General features: G+C 37.6%; 1 protein-coding gene across 1 annotated transcript in view; it reads right to left on the reverse strand.

Annotated features, from left to right (window-relative positions):
- LOC122789742 (MORC family CW-type zinc finger protein 4-like) overlaps nucleotides 1–23,919 on the reverse strand; it is an 844,690-nt gene that overhangs the window by 12,885 nt on the left and 807,886 nt on the right. The window contains exon 8 of the mRNA XM_044057178.1: nucleotides 21,626–21,729. Coding sequence (XP_043913113.1) covers nucleotides 21,626–21,729 — 104 coding nt within the window. The remainder of the gene's footprint in view (nucleotides 1–21,625; nucleotides 21,730–23,919) is intronic.

The raw sequence follows: 23,919 nt of genomic DNA on the forward strand, positions 1-23,919 counted from the left end.
CTTTTTTGCCAGTGGTCCTAAACATAATGTAAACAAGGGGGATGACAACCATGTCAAATTCCTCTGCTCAGATTGATTTTTTGCCACCGATCCCTACTATATCCCCTAATTAACCTTATTATTGTATTAGGAAATGCAAATGCTTCCACTGCCCTACTCAAAATCCCAGCTTCCTTTGTCAAATGCTCTCTCTGCATCAAAACCCAGCAACAGTGGTATTTTCTTACATTCTGCTTCCATCTCGATCATGTTCCAAACATTGTCAAATGTTTTAGTCTCCCCTCCACAAAACCACACTGATAAACACATCTATCAATTTTGGCATCACCTCTGTCATTCTTGTAACCACTGTACACACCACTTAATAATCACAGTTTGGCCTATGTGAAGCTAGATCTGATGGGTCTTTACCCTCTTCAGGTATTACAGCCACCACAGCTTTCTTCCAGGATGTCAGTGCTTTTCCTTTTAAAATTCTGTTAAAGGATACTTTCGAGCACTTTATAACTTCTTCCCTTCTAGCTTCCACAGGAATTTATTTTATTTTACATTTGTTCACCGGGAGTAGTCAGACTGAGCTGCAATTAGCCCTTTTTCAGCAGAGGCCTAGGGAGAAAAGCTCCAGAAAAACAATTATAAACTACTGTAATATATTCATAAAACAATACAATAAACAAATACAAAGGGAAAACCACAAAAAAGGTATAACAGAGATGTTTGGTGGTATTTACAACATTTGGACAATCAAACATTTACAACTAAACAGAAATGCAGTTGAAGTATGAGGAAGGACATTCTTGTAATCTAAGTATTTCTTTTTCAGTTTAGATATGATGCTGTCAGATCAGAGTTATAAAGGGCATTTGTAAGGAAGATAGATTATGGTAAACTACACAGGAGTCTGTGTTAACCAAAATATAGGTAGACAGTACCGGAGGAATGGAAGTGCTGATCAAGTCGGTGAGTAATGGTCAAGAGTAAGGAGGTGTGGTCAGACAATAGTTCGTGGTGGAGGAGTACAGTGGCAAGACCAGAGTGTTTTTAGGTGTTTTTTGCAGCTGTTTGAATTGTTTGGGTTGATTTAGTAATCTAATTTGAACTGGAAGCTTATTCCATGCTATGGTAGGATGGTAACTATATAGGTTGCTTCCCATTTTTGTTCTAGGTTTATAGACAAGTAGTAGGTCCTGGTCAGAGCTACAGAGTGATCTAGTTGGAGAATAGTTAGATCTAGTTGAAGAATAACCAGGAGAGCCGCTGAGTAGTATGCAGTTACTGAGGTTCCTCAATTTAAACGAAAGTGACACCGCCAATGTTCATTAACGCTTTTATTAAACAAAAAACACACGCGTTTTCATCCCTTACTGCAGGACTTCATCGGATAAAATGATATGACAACTTACACGTTTTTATATTGTAATTACAATTAATCAACCTATGGAATACTGTCCATTTACTTTGAATAAACCAACCAATTTCTTTACCTCATTAATATTAAATTCAGTTGTACAAATGTGATTTTTTACGTAATTACATTACATTACAAAATAAACCAAACTCATTTATTGATCTTAATGTGAATATTTTTATACTTAATGTTGATTCTTTGGGAAAGTAAAAAGTAAAAATGTCTAATTCCAAAAAGCCAGAAAACGGGTCCACTGCTCGAACAAGGAAAAAAGCTGTAATAACAACAGTACTCCACGTACACCCACTTCAGCTTGAAGAAACAAACTCCGTTATCGTAAAACACAGGTTTATTTGATTTTAAACCACAAAACACTCCATACAGGTAGATGGTTTAGCGCTTTCATCTGATCTCTCAGATTTCTTCAGAACCACCATTACCAATTGACACACCCCTTTTATACTCTATTTGGCGCCAAAAAATTGTTCGAAATTTTAAAAACATTAAAAACTTTTTGTATATATATATATATATAAATTTCCATATTTAAGAACTATTTCATTCATTACTAACAACCTGACAAATATAATATGTACCTTAAATACCAATACAAAAGATTTTATTTTATTATATAGCATTTCATATTTGTGTAGTCTCCCTTCTTTGATTAAAAAATGTATACTAATAATCTTAATATAACACTTAAAAAATATATATATATGTGTTGCATTAGACATAAAAAATGCTCCAAGGGTATGAGTAACCACAGGAAGGTCAAACCCGGTCCAACATTAGAAAAGGTTTAATGCTAATATAGTCATTTAGGCCAGGGGGGGTTGTGGCGTCACAAATAATTTGCCACTCACTCTCTTTATAAGATAGAAAAGTGACTATATTAGCATTAAACCTTTTCTAATGTTGGACCGGGTTTGACCTTCCTGTGGTTACTCATACCCTTGGAGCATTTTTTATGTCTAATGCAACACATATATATATATTTTTTAAGTGTTATATTAAGATTATTAGTATACATTTTTTAATCAAAGAAGGGAGACTACACAAATATGAAATGCTATATAATAAAATAAAATCTTTTGTATTGGTATTTAAGGTACATATTATATTTGTCAGGTTGTTAGTAATGAATGAAATAGTTCTTAAATATGGAAATTTATATATATATATACAAAAAGTTTTTAATGTTTTTAAAATTTCGAACAATTTTTTGGCGCCAAATAGAGTATAAAAGGGGTGTGTCAATTGGTAATGGTGGTTCTGAAGAAATCTGAGAGATCAGATGAAAGCGCTAAACCATCTACCTGTATGGAGTGTTTTGTGGTTTAAAATCAAATAAACCTGTGTTTTACGATAACGGAGTTTGTTTCTTCAAGCTGAAGTGGGTGTACGTGGAGTACTGTTGTTATTACAGCTTTTTTCCTTGTTCGAGCAGTGGACCCGTTTTCTGGCTTTTTGGAATTTGATTCTTTGGGAAAGTTTACTATAGAATTCTTAAAAACACGTACTTTAAAAAAACTTTTTGTGCAAATCTCTTAGAAGCACAGGAACCCAGGAAAAGCTCCCTCTAGTGTCCAAATCCTATATAACCTTAAATATATATATATCTCTCCTGTAACTCTATGACTATATAAATATTATATATTGATATAAATATAAATAAATAAATAGATAAATAAATAAATAAATAAATATATAATATATAATGTTAACATGAATAAAACTGTTTAAAATTTCTGTCGAATAATTAACCCAAAAGCACTTACTGTTCTACTTTCAATAGCTTTCAATTCAAAATAGGCCTTTAATCACCATAGATAGATTCTCATTTAATCCAGGTTTTTACATAATGCCCAAGTATACCTGCCACCACAATTCTCTATTTTCTAATAATTCCTCCCATAAACCTCCTCTAACATCCTGTTTTACTTGCTCCAATATAAAGAATAAATATTTTGCTCCTGTACAATTTTTAAAGTGCCTGTATAGTGCATTAGTTTCCTTCCCTTTTCCAATATTGTATATATGTTCATATATTGTCAATGTTTGAATCTCCCCTTCCCAATATAAAGACTGGCAGTTTTGACAAACTGCCAAATATACAACTCCTTGGGTATTACAATTAAATCTGTCCTTACTTTTTATTATTCTCTTCCTACTTTCAATTAAAATTTCCTCTTTGTTCATAATGTAAAAAAAGGGGTTGTATTAAGAATGTATGGTAGTATTTACAACATTTGGACAATCAACATTTACAACTAAACAGAAATGCACATTAAGTATCAATAAATGTAATCTAAGTATTTCTTTTCAGTTTAGATATAATGTAATGTAATTAGAGTTAAAAATCACATTTGTACAACTGAATTTAATATTAATGAGGTAAAGAAATTGGTTGGTTTATTCAAAGTAAATGGACAGTATTCCATAGGTTGATCAATTGTAATTACAATATAAAAATGTGTAAGTTGTCATGTCATTTTATCTGATGAAGTCCTGCAGTGGCAAGACCAGAGTGTTTTTTGTTTTTAAAGCGTTAATGAACATTGTTTGGGTGTCATTTAGTAATCTAAATTGAGGAACCTCAGTAACTGCATACTATAGGTTGCTTCCTGGTTGTTTGGATTACTGGTCAATATTTTGGACAGCCACACTAATTTGTTTGGTCTAGTTGAAGAATAGTTAGATATGAGGGAGGATAGGTTAGGGCAGTGGAGATGTTGATATACAATAGAGTGTGTAAGATCTGAAACAGAGCAGAAGCAGGTTAGGTAGTTCCAGCCAGTTAAAGTGCTTAAGTGAGATGCAGTGATGAGTTTTATAAGTATGTTGGGCAGAAAATCTGGCTACTTTGTTATAGGCCAAGCTAAGTTTTGCTAGGAGTGAGGTGTTAAGGTTTGTGAGTATTTGAGGACCATACAGTAGACTGGGTAGCAAATAAGTGTGAGATAGGGTTACTTTGGCTTCGGAGGTGTGAAACTTTCTACTTCTGTATAGGAGACCTTAGTTTCTGATAGGTTTTCCTGATGTGCAAGTCAAATTTAAGCTGATCATCTATAGTGACACCTAAGAGTTTGGAGATAGGTTCAGGTACTATTTGAGTGTCATTAAGGGGACAGTATAGAAAAAGAAGATTTAAAGTGGGTAAGAGTTTTTGGGAGAAAGAGTAGGAGTTTTTTTTTTTGGGGGGGGGGGGGGTTAGGATTAGTTGGTTGTTTGTGAGCCAGGTTTCAACTGATGTAAAGAACACTTGCGTAGTATCAATGAGATCACAGGGAGAGTCTGAGATGATCACAGCAGAATCATCTGCATAATGAACAAGAGATGACCGAGGGCAAGATGTGTAAAGACATTAAATAGCCAATGGACCCAGTATGGATCCTTGGGGAAGGGAGAGTGCAGAGAGCCATTTCACTGATTGTAATCTATCAGAGAGCTGTTAAACTAAGTGCCAGTAGCAGGAGAGAAATTAAGATTAGTCAATTTTGTAAGTAGTAGTGTGTGAGAAACAGTGTCAAAGGCTTATAAATCTAGAAATAAACAGGTTTGTCATCACAAGTCAAGGAAATAGTGTTAGTGAAGGACATTAGGGCGGTACTAGTACTGTGCTTTGGGCGGAAACCATGCTATCTCTCGAGGAATAGATAACTTTCCTGCAGATTGGTTATATATCATAGACTACGCTTCTCCTATCCTAAGTGTTAATTGAGCCTCATCTACCTCTAACCTCGGTATATTTAATTCTTCCATAAACATTTCCATTTGTACTTATTTCCATATTTGTCTACTTTATACAGATTTTCATACAATTTCTGATGCATTTCCAATTCCTCTGCACTGGTTATTTTCCTTGTAGGCTCCCTAAGCTTGGCAACAACCCTTTCTACTTTCTGTTGGTTGAGACTCCGTGCCAAAAGCTTTTGTGCTCAAAAAAACAGTTAATCTTTCTAAACTCGTGCATATCAAGGTAGTCCATTATTTCCTCTTTACCACTCTGCAGTTGCACCTCCTCTTGTTCTAGGAGATTATCCCTATTCTACAACTACAATCATCTTCTTCTTTTGGCTTTTCCCGGTTAGGGGTCACCACAGCGAATTATACAACTACAGTAGTTTATCTTTTTTATCTTTTATCGGTCCCTTTAATTTTTGCTACATCTTGAGCATCATCTCAGACTTATTTCCACCGTATGTTTAAATTCCACTTTATCCCACACCCTAGCTATAGTTTCTGAAGAAATTTCTATCTTCCCTAAAAACTCCCGATTAATTTCCACTACCCATTTCTTAAATTCTTCTCCGTTTAAAAGACTGGTGGGGAAGCACCAGTGTCTAATTCCCATTTCATTACCATGCATTTTTAAGATATTATTGGAGTGCAATCTCAAATAGTTATCGATATGTATCAAAACGTTCAATTAAGTGCGCGTTCCTATGAAATAGAACTTATTTAGCCTAGTCCAGTTTTTATACCTTGGGAACAGAATGTAAATTCTGAGATCCTACTACTGAATTCATCTTCCATACCAATTTTTTTCATAAATTGCTTCAAAAATCTGCCCTCCAGATAAGTCTCACTTTTACAAATCAAATTCTAGTCCCTACCTGTAATATTCCCTGCTGAAATATGATTTTTCCCAGACTTTTCTTAAGCTCCAATGCAGCAGTCTTAGGTGGAACATAAATGCATGCCAGCGTAATCCTCCTCCTTTGCCAGTAGTCCCTTAGTACTACAAATCTGCCATTACCTTTTCTTCTATCATTACTAGAGCTCTTCTAACAGTTCAAGTACTCCCCTTTTCCTTTGTCCCAGATATTCCACTGAAAAAACATCCTTAAATCCTTTATCCAATTCACCTATGCTCCATTCTTTACAAATGTGGCCCTTGTATCGTAGCTATTTGCACTCTGCATTTCTTAATTCACTACTGTCTCTCTTGTACATACCCAAGAGATCATTCATGTTCAAAAGATATGAAGTGTTGCCATTATGATAAGTTATTATTCTCATCTGTTATATAGAATACCTTTTTTTTTTAAATGCCTAAATTCAGCTTTTGCGTTACATGCATACACAGACAGGTTTGATCTTTTATACAATTTCTTGCTATATCCATTTGAACCTATGTCACATCTTACAAGACTTTAAGGAAAACTCTAACAAAAAGAAAACTAGCACCCCTGAACACCTCCATAACCTATTAAATTAACATCATACAGAACTATGTACATCTTCAAATAATGAAGTTTAACTCTCAAACTGTCAGACTGGCAGCTGCACTCGCAGGCTGTAATTAACCTATAATGAAGGCTATTCACGCTAAGATGCATGTTACAGGCTGTGCTTCTACTTTCACTAAGGACTATCTGCTTTCACCTTTATTCCTCTCTCAGATGTAGAAAGAAACTTTAATGCATTCAGAAAACATTACCTTTTAGCAACTGAAACAAAAAAGTATTCTATTTTATTGTCTTAACAGCTTGTCACCACAGAAATACGAGAACCACATACATAGTTGCCTTCAGGTACAAGCTTCTCATGTTGTACAGTGAACATTTATTTACTAAAGGAAAACTACTACATTCACCGTTCTTTTATTTACTTGCTTCTACTTAAAACTTGTTAGATCAAGCCACAGCAGTAATCCAGTCATTCTCCAATGCAAAAGAAAAAGCATACCAATTTTATTTCCATCATACTCTGTATGCTTTTAGAATCCATCCCTCAAGCTCAGCAACCAAAAATTTATTTTATTTTACATTTGATTACCGGAAAAGTCTAACTGGACACGTCCTTTTTCAGTGGAGGCCCGGGGTGAAAAGCTTCAGACACAATGGTAAGTTACAAACTTGAGATAAAAATTACATAGATATGTAGAAAATGTAGGTTACTAAACTACTACATATCTTTACCTTATACATATCAGTGAGGCTAAGCACACAAAAAGTATACAATAGTTTCAGTCTAATGTTATAGAATAGGTCATTAGTAGCATTTTTTTTACAATTTGGGGTAAGACTCGCAGAAGGTTTAATAAAGATAGTTATAATAGCCAACACATTTCTTGCTACATGCTATATACAGGTATTAAAAGAGATTCATTGAACAAGTAGGAGTTGTAGGTATGCTTGATAGTGGTAGTTAAGTGATATAACAGCAGTTGAAGAGGTGATTGTGGAAAAATTGTGTTGTCAACCGGGGCTTGTGTCTATTATCTTAAAAATGCTGTTGTCCAGGCTTTCTTCTCTTGCTACACTGCAGTGCCAACATTTCTTAAAATTAAAGGACAGACAGAAAGGCACCTGTTTAATATCCATATAATACACAAAAATAACTGAAAACACTTTCCTATATAATGGCATGTTTTATAAAAATACTGTTAAAATCAGTTTTACTTTACCTCGTTCATTACTCCTCCCCTCTCCTTAATGTTCTTCTAAACAATGACAAAGTGCAAATGCTTTGGAGGCCCCTACACAAAGTTAAAAAAACACTCTCAATGTTTTCTTGTTTCCCATATTTAGCAAACTGATGCTTTGTAATCCCACATCCATTAATTTTAGAGTTGCTGGCTTTCTTTCCTTTTATCTCCATCTCCCCACTCCCGTCTCTGGTTCACTTCCAGTGTACTCCTGGTTTGTCCAGTAAACTTGTGCTTTTCTCCATTTCTCAAAATATTTTCCTTTGGGAAACTGGAAAAGGTTTCCTTGGCACAGTTTTTCTATGAGCTTTATTATCAGAAGAAGCAGAGTCCCTTCCTGCTTGATAGCTCACTTTTTGGACAAACTTCTGTATTTCCTCCTTGGCATGTTGTATATCAAAAAAATAAATGACGCGCAAGGAAAAAAAATATTCTGATAGCTGGATACAGCAGCTTGAATCTCACACCTGCTTCTAGACTTTTCCTGACTGTTGGGATAAATTTACTCCTCTTCTTGCCTGGTATACAAAGAGTAATTATTTTCCACAAACACTCTCTGTTGCAATTTAGCCATAAAAGTCTGACGGTAGGACTGCATCTTTCCATGAGAGAGCATTCAAAACCTCAAGGTTTGCAGCTTACACATGCTGTGCCCTTTCAATTAACTCATGTGGAATACCAGTCCAGTTGCTTATTTGTGCTTTCATAAAACTAATGGTCTGTTCCTTCCAGTTTTTCTGATACAGCAAAAAATCTCAGGTTGTCCCTATATGCTCTGCCCTGTAATTCTTCTTGAGCAGTCTCTTACTCAGCATGCCTTTCTTTCATTTCAGCCTCTGAGTTTTGCAGTATCACCATCTAAATATCTTTTAGGGGTCTGCATCAGTTTGTCCAAGATTCACTTTAGCAAACCTATCAACCCCAAACCAAACTTAATTTCAGCAAATGTTCACATCCATGAAAGATACAAGTAGGGAAAGGAAGCAGTTGGCCAACAGTACAACTTAGCCCTTTTACCCCACTGTAGTATGATCAGAGTTGGTATATATAGTTAGGGAGGGTGTGGGGGAAGAAGCCTCCCATTTGGGTGGGTTTGACATACTGCAGTGTGTGTTCCGTTGTGGTGTTGGGCAAGTGTTCTTTCCCTGGTGAAATCTTTGATGTGAACATTTGTGGAAGTGCATTTTGGTAGTTTGGGAGTCAGGTTCACTGAAATGAATCTTCAATGAACAAACAGATATAAACCCCTGTTTAAAGCTTCATTTTTTTCCCAGCCTTTTGAGTTTTTAGACTCCTTCACCGTTTCACTTATTTTAATCAGCTCTGACTTGGCCTCTCCTCTAGATTACTTAAGCTGTGTCTTGCACCAAAACTGGAGCTTAAACTGGTGTTTGCTTAATAGCTGCAGGAGTCTTCCCAGCCAGTCTTTATCTTTGGTGGTTGGATTTTCTTTCAGGTTCTCCATACTTCTTCTTTGCTGATATCCAAGTAGTGCACTCACTAGTCAGTAACTGAAATGTACCCAAAAGACAAATTCACTGGATTTCTTCTCAGAATTTTTTTTGACACTGGAAGAAGGTGGTCCTGGGTTAGCTGCCTATCTGGTGCCAGGATATGGATCATCACACACATGCAAGTCTCTCTGTAGCAAGTATTATTATGACTCTGTCAGAGTACATATTGGTGTGAACGACTTGAGGCATACCTCTCTGGACTACATAAAGTCAGTCATGACTGAGCTCTTGGATGCCGCAATATAAGCAAAAGATGACTTGACACCAGAAATTAAGCCAACTGAAGTCACTGTAAGGGGAACCAGTTCTCATCTTCCTGGGATTACATGGCTGATGGTCTCTAACAAAGCATTGAGGTCTATCTCCATCTGTTACCCTAGGTTTTTGGCTTTTAGCAAAGGCTCTTACCTCCCCACCCCCCACTGCCTTTTACAGGCAATGTCACAAGTATAAAATTTTCCTCAAAAACCATGCTGCTAAACACTAAGTGTCAATCTAAAACTACACTTGGAAGCTGTCCCCACCTTAGAGGATGCCTACATCTGTGCAGTGACAAACTTGTCACAAGGCTGTGGGGAGCACCCCAGCTACACTTGGTTACAATGCTTTCCACTCACTCAGACCATCAGACGAGAGTGGGAAATCCAGAGGAGTAGTATCTTTTTAATAAAGACAAATACTCCTCCAGATTGGTACATCTAAACAAGTCCCTTGAACTTATCCATGTACAACTTTCAGTAGGTAGAACTTCAGATTATCACCAGTTATAGGACCCCCTCCATGAACCAGGATGCCTACAATGCCTAACTGGACCTCCTGGAGTCCCTCAATATTCCACACATCCCGATTTTGGGACACTTCAATTACCCATCAATATACTAGTCTAACTACACCTGTACCAGAGCAGACTACAAATCTAAATTGGCCACAATATCCACGAGTAACCACAAGGCATTATTTGGCTACATCCACAACCTCAAGGGTAAATCCCAGATTTGCACTGAACTTGTGAATGGCACAACATATACTGAACCTAGTGACCTTGTTAACCTGCTGGCAGATAGGTTCAATGAGAACTTCTCTCCTCCTGTCACTGCCCAATATACCACAAGTCATGGATCCCACAAGTCCTCCCCCCAAAAATCTCTAAAGAACAGCTTTTAATGCCCTTACAAGGCAAGAAACACTGCCTCTATGGGACCAAACAACATCCCTGGCTGCGCCCTAAACTGCCTAAAGGAGGAGCTAGTGGCAACCTCTGAATACCCTCTAACTGTATCAGAGCACTGGGTAAGTTCTTGCAGATAGGAAAACTGCCACTGTCATCCCCCTCCACAAAGCGGGCTCCATTGCTGAACCAGAGAATTACAAACCAATAAGTCTGACCAGCCTCATATGCAAGGCCATGCAGAGAATCATCACGGACCTCATCAAGAAGGATATGGGTGACCTCAAAACAATAGACCCATCCAAGTTTGGTTTCGTCAAAGGCAGGTAGTGGCTACTGAAGTTTGCGGACTTCGAGACAGTCACCAAATTCCTGGATAAAGACAAAACTGTGTAAACTGCCTATTCAGACCCAGTGAAGGCTTTCAACTCCTTTCCCCACTCATGCATCATTGATAAACTTATCGAATTGAACTTAAACCAGTATATAGTTAAGTGCATTGCTAACTGTCTCACCAATAGAACACACAGTTAAAATAGGGGGCTCTTTATCCACCTCCTGACCAGTAACGAGTGGAGTACCACAGGGCTCAGTGCTAGGACCCCTATTGTTTGGAATTTCTTTTCATAAGTACAGGGCAAAACAAAAAAGGTGTTGCTAACAGTTTGCAGACAACTGCAAACTGGGCAGTAACATTGAAGCCCCTAGTCACACTGTCACCCTTCAGGAAGGTCTTAGTCAAACCAATGGACTGGTGCCAAAGTCACAGGCTCAAGCTAATCATCAAAAAGTGCATCATCCCCTTTGGCAAGGAAAATATCCCTGCAAAATACTACATTAACATCATCTTAAGTACCAATCCATGGTAATAGATCTGGGCACACAAGCTGACAACAACCTCTCCATGTTTCCACAGTGTTAAGGAAAGCCTTTTACGTTGCCCGTCAATAAGGGCACTGCCTACTGAAAAAGAGGTTATAATCCCCCTGTACTCCTCCCTTATTAGGCCAATTATAGAATACAATGCACCCTTTGGTATGTACCTTGCCAGGCACCTCCAACAATTGGAGAGACCTCAGAGTTACCTTACAAAGAAAATTGAAGGTGTCCAACAGCTGTCCTATGCAGACAGACTATAATCCCTGTCGCTATACTATGTCCTACAGACTACTACTCAGGGGTGCCCTCTGCCTAGCCTATAAAAGCAACCATGGACCCTGTCCTGATGGAAATGCTACACATTCGCAAAACAAATAGTACTCAATGCACTCGCTCTAGTGACCTCAACATGAGGAGCGACATGAACAGAACCTTCTGGAGAGAGAGGTTAATCTCCCAAAGGCTCCCCCTACTTTGGAATAAGCTTCCAATCTTAGTAAAACAGAGCCTTTCACTGACCCTCTTCAAGCGTAATCTGGATAATTGGATGGGGAATCGCAAATTCACCCCTGGGGTTTTACCTGCATTCCTTCTGGACAGGAGCAGCACATGTTGAGTCAGGTCTACTAATAGTACCATTAAGAGGGAAAAACGGCTAGGCTTTTAAGGGCCTCAGGGCCATTAGGCTAGTAACCTTACACGATCCTACGAATTCTCTTCCCAGACTTTGTCTAAATATACCATAAACCTGTTTTTCCCTCACTTCACAATGCAGTTCCTATTTGTATTAGACTAAACTTAGCTTTAATGTCTCTACAAACTATTTAAAATTTCTCTAAATATTAAAGGATTGTTATATACCTTGTACTGATTTTTAACCAATGGTTTTATATCGTGTCTAAATTGTTATAAACTGCAGATGGTTTTTGTTTTAATTTTTGAAGTTTACAAAAGTATTGTTCTTAAAATGTTTTGTAATAATTTGGAACTCTACTCCCTGGGCCCTTGGCTGAAAATGGGTTTCTACCCAGGTCGGACTTCCCCGGTAAACAAACTAAAAAATAAAGCAATCCTGGCACCCATATCCCTTATGAACATAGGTAGCTAATAAATGCCTGGCCCTCAATGTCTTATTTGGATACAGGACAATTATTCTTTCTGGAAAACTTTGTTAGGCTTAGAAAGGTCCACTGGGTAGTTAGCCTAGCAACAGTTTATGAAATCTATAAAGAAAAACTGCAGTACCTGACTTGGTATTTGAAAAAAAAATATGGGTATGTGCATATCTTTGAGGTATATTGCAAAGCCTATGACTTCGCAGAAACAGAAGGCTGACTGTCAGGCATACAGCAAGGTTAAGAAAACATTGTCTAAAGCTGATGAAAGCTGTTGAGAGGGAGCTGCAGGCAGAGGAAAGTCCATTTACAGAAAATCTTAACAGTTCTGCTAGGATAAAAGGATTTTATTCTGTTACCACCACAGGAAATCTTTTTTTTTGCTACAGTTTCAGAAAAAGGTAACTGTTCGAGAAAACTCTTAAACTTTCTTCAGAATCTTCAGCTTGAAAACAATTCACTGTGAAAGACTGAGATCCCTTCCACTCCCTGCTATTCTGACCATGAATAAGTGTCAGAAAGAGGGATTTTCTTTTTCTTTTGAAGTCAGTGAAGAAACGGGATTTAAAACATTAAAGGATGAAAGTAATTCCTTAGAAAAAAAAACACAGCAGTTCATCCCTCTCCACAGAAGTCACATTATTAACTTTTTGCTCTTAAATCAGAGACGCCCTAAAGAAAGGCAGACCCATGCAGGTGCACTAGCCTGAGAATCAGGCACTTTAGCATGGCTATGCAGTAAGACTTAATTTTCTTTCTCCAAGACTGACAACAGTGGTTCTCCCTTGCCGGGTAATAACAACCAAAGTAAAAACAGCAAAAACAGGCGAGACAGCGATGAATCCATTAAGTAAATCAATAAGGAAACAAAAACCACTGAGAAACACACAAAGCTCAGCAAATACAGTTTATTCCACTAGTAAAAACTTTCACCTACACAAGGCTTATTCAGGGAATTTACACAGTGATGGTGAATCATTTAAATTCCATCAGTTACAGTCATATGATTAATATACCAAGTCATGATAAAAGGTCACACAAAGGTAAAAATACATATAAAAGTTGAATGCATTACAAATTAGTTAAAAATATTTAAGAATTATATAAAAATACATACAATATGTTACTTTTAAAAACATTAAATTTAGATTTTCATATCGGTTTTAGAGAAATACTACCATTTAATCCATGGGGTACATGTGCCCTCAGCCCAAGTACCCACAAAAATTAATTCAGCTCAGGGTTGTACATTATACTTCCACCAGAAGTAGTTCATAGAGTACCTACAGCAAACAATTTAAACTCATGTTCATGGCCCTTATCTGATTTATGTCTGTACAGTGAATTGGTAATTACTTGCCTCAATCTCAGGGATGGGTGCCAATACGCTGTTTACATTTTTGGTTAATTTTGCCCACATAGTATAACTCACAGTGTTCACACAAAGCTAGATAAACTATATTGTGTGTGTCACAATTTCCTTGCTCTTAACTCAAACTGTTGGCCACTAATAGGATATACAAATGTCTTGTTTGTGTAGATATACTTGCAGTGCACACATTTCCCACATCTAAGTGTCCTTCCTAGTGGTCCTGAGATGCACTGTAGTCTTAGATTGTTCTTTGCAACAAAGTAGCTGCTTCAAGTTATGGCATCTCATATATCCAAGATGGTTTGTTAGAAACTATGGATTGTAACTGGGGTACATTTTGTAAAATATGCCAGTGTTTATCAATAACGCATTTAACTTGGTTTGTGTTCTTACTACACATTAGCATGCATCTAGGGGTTTTGGAATGAGCATTCATGTTATTAGTCCTACGGTAGGTGGTTAAAAAAAATTAGGTCTAGCTAAAGTTAAAGATTTTCATATGAAAGTCTAAATTTAATGTTTTTAAATTACTTATATAAAAATACATATAAAATAATATGCATCTAATTGTTACATATGTTTAATTCATTTCTAATGCATTACTTTGTAACTCTTGATGTTGATTCCCTTTTTACTCTTATACCCAATGATGTAGGTGTACATCTTGTGAAGGAGTACCTCCTAGACATTACTGACTATACTGAGACTACATATGCCAGTTCTGAAACATTTTTGTTTCAGAAGGAACTGTTTAAGCTGGTTAGAGGTGTAGTGATTGGTACTCCAGTCGCTAATAACCATGCTACTATTGTCATGTACAGAGTAGAGTTATATTGTTTTCAGAGAACCTTTTGATTAACACTGTATTTTATCATCACTTCATGGATGATTTATTCTTTATTTGGAAGGGCAGTGTTGAAATTGTTCATTTTTCTGTTATGTTTCAAACACAACTGATTTTTTTTTAAGTTTACACAACTTTACCCTTAACAGCATTACCTTTCTTAATATTACCATCTATAAGAACCATGACTGTGTCCTTGCTACCACATTGTAAAAGAAACCAGTTAAACATAACTCATACTTGCATAAGAGTAGTATGCACCCGCACTTTATGTTCAATAATGTTGGGAACAATCCAATGATGAGATTGGCTAGACTCAATACATCTTACCCAATTATGAATAGTCAGTTGGATACTATGGCCACACACTAAAAATAGGGGCTATGCTACCCAAACTGTAGATATATGTGAAGAGGTTAGACAATTGTTTTCAACTTTCGACAGACCTTTTTTTTTTTTTTTTTTTTAACCACCTACCACAGGACTGATAACTTTATGTTAGTTCCAAAACCCCTAGAAGCATGCTAATGTATAGTAAGAACACAAACCAAGTTAAACATATTACTGATCAGCAATGGCTTATTTTACAAGATGTACCCCATTTACAATCCATAATTTCTAACAAACTATCTTTTGGATATATGAGATGTCATAACCTGAAGCAGTTACTTTGTTATAAAAAACTTAACACTAAAATGCATTTCAGGACAACTAGGAAGGGCACTTGTAGATGACAAAATGTGTGTATTGCACGTACATAATGGTGGGAGAGTTGGGAGGGTGGCCTAATGGTTAAAGTGTTTGCCTTACAAACACAAGATGCAGGGTTTGAGTCTCACAAGGGATAACTGGCTAGGCTTAAAATGGCTCACAAGGGCAGTTAGCTTAGTACTAAGCTATGAACCTATGATCCTACAAGTAATATCTACACAAACATGACGTTTGCACACCCCATTAACAGCCAACAGTTTGAATTAAGGGCATCAGGGAATTGTGACAAGAAATATAGTTTATCTAGCTTTGTGTGGACACTGCCAGTCATACTATGTGGGCAAGATTAACCAAAAACTTAAACATATTGGCAGCCATCTCTATGAGATTAAGAGGAAAGTAATTACTAAATTTTCTGTACAGACACAGGAGATAAGGGCCATGAACAGGAGTTAAAGTTTTATATACTACAGGTACTCTATGAACCATTATGTGGTGGAAATAATGCACAACACCGAGGTGAATGAATTTCTGTGGACACTTGGCCTGAGAGTACATGTACCCCCTGGATTAAACAGTAGTATTTCTCAAAAAGTTAAAGATTTTCATATGAAAGTCTAAATTTAATGTTTTTAAATACTTCTATACTTTTATATGTATTTTTAAAAAGTTACATTTTTAATTTTTAATGCATTCAACTTTTACATGTAGTTTTACTTTTATCATGTGACTTGGTATACTGATCATGTGACTTAACGGATATTTAAATGATTCAATATCACTGTGCAAATAGATTGCATGAAGAAGCCTTGTATAGGTAAAAGTTTTTACTAGCAACAGAATAAACTGCGTATTTACTGAGCTTTACATGTTTCTCAGTATTAGTCATTTCTGTGCAACAACACAACAGCCAGAGAGGTCATGCCTAAATTCTCCATCCTTAGTGGCTCCCAGTAGAGCTACACTGGATGGATGGATGGAGAAACAAAGACGCTCAGTCCAAGGAACCAGGTCTGGCCACAATAGGGTCACCCACTGGCGTCACCCACCGGCAAGTAAGGCAGTAAGGAAATCTTCCTGGCACCCGAACACTTCAGAGAATTTTTCTTTTTGTGGACATAGGAAGGAAAAATGGAACTGCTCCATGCCTAGGGAAGAAATGAGCCTTAAAAGACAGGTAAGTTGAGCCATCAGAAAACCTGGACAGAAATGTAAGTTTTTAGGTATTATTTTCAGCAGCAGTCTTCCAAACCATGCTAGTCTACCCTAATGTCAAGTATTCTACAAAGAATTGTAGAAAAAGTAAATCAAAGTTGTTCACTTTTTTCACACAAGAACTCCAAGGAAAATTACCTTTACTCAAAAGTCTGCAGAAGTGACATTCCCAAGCTTAACATTTAAATATATATATATATATATATATATATATATATATATATATATATATATATATATATATATATATATATATATACACACACACTTTTTAAAACATGCCCAAGAAAGAACATAGTTTATTCTCATAAAAGTGACGTGGAAGATTTTCCCCAGGAGGCTACTTATCCACCTAGCCTTGAAGGATCATTAATAAACCATTGGTCCCATGAAGCCCACAGATCTCTTAATCAGCAAGAAAGTTCTTAAGATCAACATCATAACCACTGCTTTTACGTTGCTCTCCTCAAGCCGTATAGCAGTTAAGGCATGTGAAAGGCGCACTGAAATTTTGAAAACTGGCAGGTGGTCAACATCCTTGGTGGGATACATTACATACAGCACAGGCTACTGCTAAAGTGATCTAATGCTGAACATATTTAGTGGAAAATTAACATTGAAACTTTTATTTCTGAGCAGACCTGGAAGTTCTTGGAGGAGGTTCAGGCAGCTATTTTATATACATGTTCACTTACAAGTCCTCATTTTGCAATTTCTTTCTATGGTCATCTAACAAAGCAATGCCACTAGTCAGATATCTGGAATAGTGTCTTCTTGGATACTGGTCTGTCTATTCCTGTTTTGAACAAATACTTGGTCAGAGTTGCTCCCTTCTCTGGGCCTGCATGTCCAAGTAAAATTTAAAAGCCTCTGACCCCTGTTTTGGGGATTAGGGAACAGAAGTATTAGCAAATAGATGGCTTGATTTTGGGCAAAGTCGTAAAACACAATGGACATAAAAGATAGCCTAGTTCTGAAGGATGTACTGTCCTAGTGCTCTGTGGCCATCAAGGCCTGGAACTCAAAGATCTTGCAAGCAGAGGTAATGGCATCTGAGAGAATGCTTTTAACTTCCCATCCTGGAAAACCAGAGTCATTGGCCATTTCAAGTGGAAGGAAAGCCCGCACTCCCAGTACGTAATGGAAATCCAGAGCCACTGGCTTTCTGGCAATTCTAAGGTGCAAAACCCTCTTAAAATAAAGCTTAATTACTGGAGAAGAAATAAAGTGCATACAACCAGAATAATTTACAGACAGTTAAGCACTTAAACATATGAAACTTGAAATCTCATTTATACATTTAAGATGAAAGTGCTCAACTGTCAAGATATTATTCTTCTGTTTTAAAGTGGATGCTCATTTTTAATTTGTACTCTATACTCTGTAGCCCAATAAAGTCTAGCGGATGCAAGAATACATCAATGATCTACTAAAAACACCTTAACAGGTTGCACATCATTCAACCAGCCATAATGCTTCAAGCAACCTTGTTATTCAAGATAATCTGTTACTGCCCCACACTAAAAAAGAATCCTACGTACTAAGAAACAACCAGAATGACTTTACTACCCCAAAATCCAAAACCACAAAAGTAGAAAAGGAATTCATCATACTAGGAACATCAAAATGGAACCACTTTCTCAATGAGGTGAAAAACACTGGAATAGTTTATCACTGAATGAACATCTGCAAAAATACACTTGCATCTGCTTTCATGATTATACCTCCCTTTGTATTTTACACCTCTGTTATGGCAAGTCCACTCTGCTGTGAAAATGTGTTCCTGATTAATGTAATTAGCATTTTATACCGTGAAAATCTACATTATGCATAGAAGCTTCAGTTGTATAAGCAGCTGATATTACTACAAATATTTGATATTGCATCTATTACTGTACTGATTTCAGTACCCTGGTCATAGCTGAAAAAGATCAGTAGACCACTTCACTCACCTGGTAGACAAACTGCAGTTAATATAACCATCTTTATGATCTTGCTCCCTACTTACAATTTTTAAGCATGTACTTGGGACGGTATTTTAAAGAAAAAAAATTCTGTCTAACATGGCATGCAAGAGCTCCCCTGTAAATGTCCTCTTCCAGCACCTGTTCTTAAAGCCAGGCACAGTACTTGATAATTGAACCTGTGTGACAGCTACCATGAAGACTGCCTTCACCATATCATAACTGCATTTCATCACATTTACCAACTTCTTGTGAGAAAACTGAACAAGTTTTAAGAAATGGGACTGGAGATTCTTTCTAAATTACTGCACACAAGTCTGCAATTTGTGTAATTCTACAGCCACGAAATTTCACAGCATCCAGTTTACTGCCTGGATTTCCAAATTAGCTGATGTATGTACCTTCTTAAGGACATGGTGGAAAGGAAGCTGCTGAGAACGCATCCTCAAAGACTTGAAACCTGGGGGAGTCTTTGCCACTGAACAAGAATCCTTGAATCCATGCAGGTCAAAGTTCCCTTTACTGACATTTTTTTCATTCCCACAAAATTTCCTTAATCCTCGTGAGGATGTAAACAGAAAATAAAAAAAACAAAACATCTTCTAGGGATCCCAATAAACACAGATCTCAATTTTCCATCTCCAGAATGGAAAACACTGCTTCTCACAATGTGGAAGCAATGGGCAAAATGTGGAACACTACATATACTTTCAACTACGGCTGGGAAATTCGTAGCATAGTTACTAGCTGTTCCTTCATACTTACAGAACAGTCTTCTGATGAATTGGCATAATTTGATATTCTTTTACATTTATTTGTTAAAGAAAAAACAATTCTCAAGTATACCAAACCCATTTAATGGTTGAAAGAGTGGAACATGGAACTTTTAAGACCAAAAACAAAAAATGTTAAGAGGTACAGCTGAAACAACTGCTAATGAAATGGAGTCCCCTTCATCTAAGTATTACCAAAGATGGGGATGCCATTGAATACTTAATAATAAAAACAGAAACACTAAAAATAGTTAACATTTGTCCAACAGGGCACTTTTTGAAGTTTGTCAACAGAAGCTCTGGAGCCTTAGGCCAAGAATGAGCAACTACAGACTTGCATATAAAGTACAGACACCTACAGCAGAAAAAGAACTGAAGATGGTGGTTAGCTGGGGCACAGGCACATGTCCCTCTACAGAGACATCAGTTTGCACCACTGCACAAGCAGAGTAGTGAGAATTGGGCCCATCAGCAGAAGTCAACTTGGAGCAGATTCCCTTAAACAATGTACAGTACTACAACCTCAGAGATTTTTAAAAACATCTAAAGATGCCTAAAAAATGCTCCAGCTTTAAACTCGACAAATTGCTTGAAGATAAATTAAAACAATCATGGCACCTAGCAAGAATTTTCAACTAATTTGCATACATACATGAAATCCACAAGAAAATTTCTGTTTACACAATCCATAAACAATTTACAAAAAAAAGAAATCCTAAATGTCTCAAAAGCTATGCTAGCAAGACAGTGGTAACATCACCATGAAAGTGGCACTGCTGGTGAGTAAGTTCCTTGGTATAGGGATTTCCAGATGGGTCTACCTGACCAAAAAGTGGGTTTATGTCTTGAAGCTGAGGCAGAGGGTTAAAGCTGTGAGTTGTTTCTGTGGTACAGGGTTAGATTCCCTCAGCCCTTTACTCCATACTGTCTGACCTTCAACAAGTCACTTAACCAGACATTGCTTGAGGGCAACTGGGAATTTTGGCTACACATCTCAATGGTTCCATGGACTGCAAGCCTTGTAACAAGCTATGAAACTGATGATGCCTAGTAATACAGCAAGTGATGGTTAAATACTCAAAGTACCATAGAAAAAAATTGTATACAGAATTATACAACCATGTGCTGCATATTTTCAATACCAAAATCATTCTATGAAGTATGAGGAGAACGTTAAAATGAAATTATCTTAGTTTGAAAAATGATAAAAATTCAGATGAAAAGACTGAAGTAGGTCATGAAACAAACTCATCTGAAAGCTTACCTGGAAAAAATTGATAAAATAAATTAGAACAAAGTTGGAAACAGGAGTAATTCCTTCACCTGTAGCATTTAAACAGTTTTTCCACTATATAAATCAACATCAGGAATGTGCAGAAAGTACTTCTATATTACACTAGATCACACATCCAAGTTTGACCTAAAGAATACAGGTCTGACTGGCCTGCATTAGTTCTGAGAGAGACAAAGTAGTTCTTTGCTTGATGATTCATGCTGCTAGTAGCGATAAAAAGCCACAAGGAAGAAAACTTTCCTGGCACTTGATCATGTCACATTTGGGTTGGTGTTACGGGACCCAGTTTTAGAATCAGTGCACTACAAACAGCATCCAGAGGTAAGATCATTGCAATTCTTAGAAGCAGTAATAAACTTGTACAAATTGAAGGAGGCTGTAAAACTCCCAGTCCCAACCTCTTAAAATTCTTGAGGTTTTACCAGCTTGAGAAAAGTTGCATTCTGTTGGGGGCCCATAACGGATACACAATAGGCTTTGTTACAGCATATGGTATACAACTGCACTTTGACAAATAACGGATTCTGACCAGATATCTTTGATCCACTTAAAGTGCTACCCATTGAATGACCTTACCATTACAACTCTGTCCCTACATTTTATTTTCCTCAAAATATGGTTTTGTGATAAAGTCACCATTGAAAATCCAAGCTAAAATATCAGGAGAAACAATCTGTTCTTAAAAGTTGAAAAATAAAATTGTTACTTAACACAGCACTGGTTAACACCAGTTTTTACTATACTGTATGTATGTATTAACATCAGATTCAATTAGCATTTTGTAATATTCTTATATTAAAGTTAATACTCAATTCAAGTAACAGAACATGAATTAAAATCAATGACCCAGTGCAGTTAAAGCTGAATGCGGTTCAAATTTTTCTGAATTATGCAGATGTTCTACTATTACTCCCAGTTACGTCAATACATACCTGAATTCTTTACTGTATTCAAAGTCCTGCTTATTGTGGGCTGGATTCAGGAAGTTACATTCGACAACCCCAATCACTCCAACACCATTACCAATGTTACTAGGCTGAAACAAACAGGCAATGTTTAGTTCTGAACAGAAGGAATTTGACCAGATATGCAGTTAACTCTCTTTTCTTAGGATAAGATGAGTCTTCAAATATTAAATCCAGTTAGTAAAACAAATACGGCATTTTACAAATGAAAGCTTTTATGTGTCATCATCTTGCGCCAAACACCAGAACTACAAATCAAGCAATCCTTTGAGCATCAATGATAGGTTCATAGGTGTGTACTAGGCTAATGGCCCTGGAGCCTTTACAAGCCTAGCCCATAGAAGTACCCTGGCATTGCATCACCCATCAGTTCCAAGTGCTTCTATTAAGTTAAGCCACTAGAGTGATCTCTGGGGTGAACTTTCTATTCCCAATCCACTCAAGATTTCTGTTGAACAGGGCCAGTGAGGTGCTCTGCTTGATATGTATGGAAAGTCTATTCCAGAGCATGGGCAGTCTCTGGGTTATGAACCTGTCCCTCCAGCATGTTCTGTTGATTGCGGTAATGAGGTTGAGGTCTCTGGAGCATGTGGTGTGGAGGGATTTCTTTAGATGTAGCATTTCTAACAGAGCTGGATCAGACCTGGCTTTGTAAGTCAGAGAGTCTCTTAGTAGACAATATGAGAGAGAATAGCTTGAGTTTTTTCAGTCTGTACATGTAGGACATGTGTTTAAGGCTTAGAATCCTCTTTGTGAGGTACTTTTGTGGCTTCGCCTGCTGTTGCACGTGTCTATTGAGGTACATGCCAAATGGGGCATGGTCTAATGAGGGAAGAGTAGACAGGAAATGACCTCTTTCTTCCTGGATGCAAAACCCTTGGTAATGAGATGTGCCATAAAGGACTTTCTGACAACAGTGGTAATGTGGTGGTCAAAGGAGAGACTGCTGTCAACCTTTTCCCCAGGTCTCTCATAACTCCTTCAGTGTTCATTGGGCTCCCATCGATGTGGTAAGTAGTGGGAACAGAGTTTTTCCCAAAGGGGATGACGCATTTTTTGGAATTAAGCTGAAGGCAATGGTTTTGGCACCAGCCATTGGTCTCAGTGAGGCCTTTCTGTAGGATGCCTGCAGAGTTAATAGCAGCTCCCAGCTTGCAGTAGTGTGCGAACTTGGTCAACCAGAGTCTCTCCGTGTTGGCCTGAACTTGAGAAGTAGATGCCAAACAGAAGAGTACCCAGGACCAATCCCCTGTGGGACTCCACTCGTGAATGGTCAGCAGTCTGACTTGGAGTCTGCTACTTTCACACTGTGGGTTCTGAGAGCCAGTTTGCAACCCACCTAATGATATAGAGGGGTTGATGTCTAGTTTGGCGAGTTTATCAATAATTCCTGAGTGTGGAATGGGTCTCAATAGCCTTGGCCAGATCGAGGTAGGCTGTATGAAAGTACAGTTTTGTACCTACCATAAACGTAGATATTCGCGTGTTCACACTGCTGCAGTCATTACACTTGGGTTATCCTGCTGTCAGGCAGTCCCGTAGTCTGCCAGAGTTCCAAAGTCTTGGCCCGGCTTCTGTTGCTGTCACTTCTTCCCTGACGTCAGTGCACCAGGGGTATAAGAGATGCATCCAACGCCATTTTCTTCAGTTTTTCTTGCCCCAGATGTCAGGTACCCAAGTAGGTAGGCAATACATATTGCTAGTAAAAAATATACATAGAAAATAAACAATACCTTCAGTTACAAGCAAATACACCTCAAGGGTTGTATAGGATAGAAAGGTATAGATAAGTCCGGCTAGTTCAGAGGGGATAGAGGGAGGGTAACCTGGACTGCAGCAGTGTGAACACTCGAACATCTACATTTATGGTAGATACAAAATTGTACTATGTTCATCGTGTTACACTGCTGCAGTCATTACACTTGGGTAGAATCCCAAAGCTAAGGTTGGGTGGCTGGTCTATAAAGAGTTAGGATTGGCTATGAGGCCCTGCAGAACTGCAGTGGCAAATCCTGCTCTGGATTTAGAGTAGAGTAAAGAGACAAGTGGTAATGCTTCGTAAAGGTGTGCACTGAACTCCAGGTTACAGCCTCCAAAATTTCCTTGGTAGGTACTCCTCTGAGAAAGGCTGTTGAAAGTGGCTGTTGCCGTGGTGGAATGTGGCCTGATGTTATTAGGGACTGATTTTCCATGCTGTGTGCAGCAGTAATGAATACAGTTGTCCTATCCACTTGGATATAGTCCGCTTTGAGATGGCCTTG

This window comes from Protopterus annectens, chromosome 15.part0 (genome assembly GCF_019279795.1).
Source record: "Protopterus annectens isolate FY-2018-M chromosome 15.part0, PAN1.0, whole genome shotgun sequence".
Classification (NCBI taxonomy): Eukaryota; Metazoa; Chordata; order Ceratodontiformes; family Protopteridae; genus Protopterus; species Protopterus annectens.